Raw genomic sequence first — 2965 nt, 5'->3', positions numbered from 1 at the left:
TCTTCTACTTGTTTATTTTGAGAGGAACAAATAAGTTTAATCTGGAAACAATTTATGATAGAAAATGATGAACAGCTTAGTGTTGGACAAATTAGAACTTATTTAGCCAGGTTATCTTTCTCCTGTTATAATGATATCCACTCTCTGATCCCTTACTCATCTACCCCACAGCCTAGTCCCTTATACACGACATCACACTTTGTCATTTTTCACCAAATAGTTACACCTTGTAAAGAGTAGCCCCTGTTTTTTTTAATCCCATGCAATAGTTAAAAAATTGTTCATCATTGCATTTTAGTTACAAATCCATCTTCAAAAAGATAAACTAGTTAATTCTTCAATTTTTGTTTTATTCTAGTTTGTTATATCTGAGAAATTTATATCCAAAGTGTTGCCTCTACTTTGCATACTAAGTCTTTGTGCTCTATGATCATGCTGCTATGAGTGAGGATTTCCTGTATATAAGGTAAGCATTGAGTATTTTTCATGTATTAAGTTATTAAGCATCACACTGGCTCTCTATCAGCTTAATTTTGAAGTTGAAATAGTGGGTAGTTAAATACCTTGTATCTAGTCACAATTGGAATTCAGATAGATTTCTACTAACTACCAAATAGTTGATATATTTCTAACAACTATTTCATACTCAAAGAAAATGGAAAACTAAAATTGAAATTCATTTTCATAACCACTGCCTTAAGTTGTCCTGAAAAATGAGAAACCAACAGCTTCAGGATAGCCAAGCTACCTAAAGATTTTAATGAATTTTCACACAGTCCTACTCTGTTGTCTTATACTATTAATATTGAGAAATGTTTCCATCTTATCATTATACTATGGATATGTTTGTAAAAATTTTGTGCAAACTCTGGTAAAAAGTTATTTTTATTCTTCTATTTATTTATGTAATTTTCTTTATTAATAAAATATCAAATTATTAAACACTATAAAAAACTGAATACTACTATTTAATAGTAAGAAAAACTATGGCATAATACCCACAAAAGCATTGAATAGAAATAACGGTGCAACAACTAATTTACAGTTTTAGGTGAAATGTATTTATTTACTACAGGAAGACACCTCAATTCAAAAATATTAAGAAATAATTAAAAGAATGAAACTAAAATAGAAACTCCTCAAATACGAAGAAAATGAACTCATCATACAGTCATTGGAGACTGAAAGTGATATAAAATTCTTGTTCACAAAGCAAGTGTAATATACAGGTGAGTACAGATAAATAGGGCAGTGTTGTGGTAGTAGTGGATTAAAAAGTGGATGAAAACAGTGAGCAGTTATGATTTAAATTGTAGTATTATTGATTACATATTAAACCACTAATAGAGTTGATATAATAAGAATAAACTAAGTAAACTCCCACTAATAGTAGTATGTTAATAAGTCAGATCTAATGTTATGAGTTTCCATTATAGTCATAAGAGCTTCCATATATAATACTAAGTATTTTCATATATAATAAACAGTAATCAATATAATATCTTCTTTTAAAATATTATGTTAGTTTCTGGTTGAAATCACAACTGCTCTACAAGAAATAATGACCAAGTGACCTCAAATTGTCTACCGTAAAGTCCTCCAAAATTTTTTTAACAATCCTGCAGGCATTAGTATTTATAAAACTAAAGTACCCCGATGATTTAAAAATAAGTATATCCTAGCTAAACTATACTATATCTCCTAAGCATTCCACCTATTTTTTTTTTTTTTTTTTTTTTTTTTTTGGTTTTTGGGCCACACCCGGTGATGCTCAGGGGTTACTCCTGGCTATGCGCTCAGAAGTCGCTCCTGGCTTGGGGGACCATATGGGACGCCGGGGGATCGAACCGCGGTCCGTCTCCTAGGCTAGCGCAGGTAAGGCAGGCACCTTACCTCGAGCGCCACCGCCCGGCCCCATTTACTTCGTAGGCAATTCCAAACCACCAGTAATGCAGCACGTTGCCTCATAGGAGTTAGAAGATTTCAGGATTGGTTTTCCTGACAAAGCACAACTACAGAAACTGTGTGCAGAACTCTGACATTGGCACTGGCTAGATTCACATTGCCGACTTTGGTGACTATTAACTATGCACATATTATGTGGACAGCAATTGGCCGTCCAACCCCCAGGTTGGCTTCTCTGAGCCATGTAGCCCAATCGCTGGGTACTTCTTGGCTGGCAAGACTGAGACACACACCCTGACATTGCCTCGGAACTTTCTGATTGGCATGTTGTCATTTCCCAGCACCTGGAATTAAAACAAGTTGTTTGGACACCTCTGGGAAGGCAGGGAGCTTGTCCACCTTTCTCCTCCTTGTGCAGTTCCTGTTCATGGCTGGGCTCTTTCCACTTGGAAGGTTCACTGCAGGTTTCTTGAAAGTTATCCAGGAGCCAGGTTCTGCCATGGTAGCTGCTGGGTAAAATAAATACTTCTTCAAAGCTGGTAGGATGAGATTCATGGTTGATTGCAGACAGGGGTGGTGCTTTGTAGGTAGTTCTGAGGGAGTAACAGCGACTTTGGGGCATTTTGCTAAAACCTTTTCTTGAGTTTAGTTGTTGAAGATGGCAGGTCTGTGGAGTCAATTATTTGCTTGGAAGATTATATACTCAGACATCTGGGTGTTGGCTCCTTCTCAGGATTTTCACCTAGCAACTTTAAGTAATTTGAAAGGTAACATCTTATTAGCACGTTGCTCACTTGCTTCTTTATGTAGGAAGCTGGTGTCTTGTTAACAAAGAAGTAAGTCCATTTTGAGGCTTCAAACTAGCTTTCATGTTAGTCCCAAAGCTGATTCATTGGGTGGAGTTTGTCAAATATGAGTCTGAACATGCCTCTCAAGCTCATGTTTTTCCCCTTTTACTCACCATGGAAATCCATATTGTAAACCAACAATAACAAATGCATGCAAAAACAGCCACAGAAATACTAGCTATTATTCAGCAACTATAACTGTGAGTGGTTAT

At 35.9% G+C, this 2965-nt stretch overlaps 1 protein-coding gene across 1 annotated transcript; it reads right to left on the bottom strand.

The window, feature by feature from the left end:
* Positions 1 to 1918: 1918 nt before the first annotated feature.
* LOC126026104 (keratin-associated protein 27-1) lies at positions 1919 to 2527 on the bottom strand. The gene has a single exon (XM_049785820.1). The coding sequence runs from the start codon at positions 2525 to 2527 to the stop codon at positions 1919 to 1921; it is 609 nt and encodes a 202-aa protein (XP_049641777.1).
* Positions 2528 to 2965: the final 438 nt, after the last annotated feature.

Source organism: Suncus etruscus, chromosome 13 (genome assembly GCF_024139225.1).
Source record: "Suncus etruscus isolate mSunEtr1 chromosome 13, mSunEtr1.pri.cur, whole genome shotgun sequence".
Lineage (NCBI taxonomy): Eukaryota > Metazoa > Chordata > Mammalia > Eulipotyphla > Soricidae > Suncus > Suncus etruscus.
The sequence above is the reverse complement of the archived record's forward strand: the minus strand, read 5'-3'. Positions and strand labels throughout refer to the sequence as shown.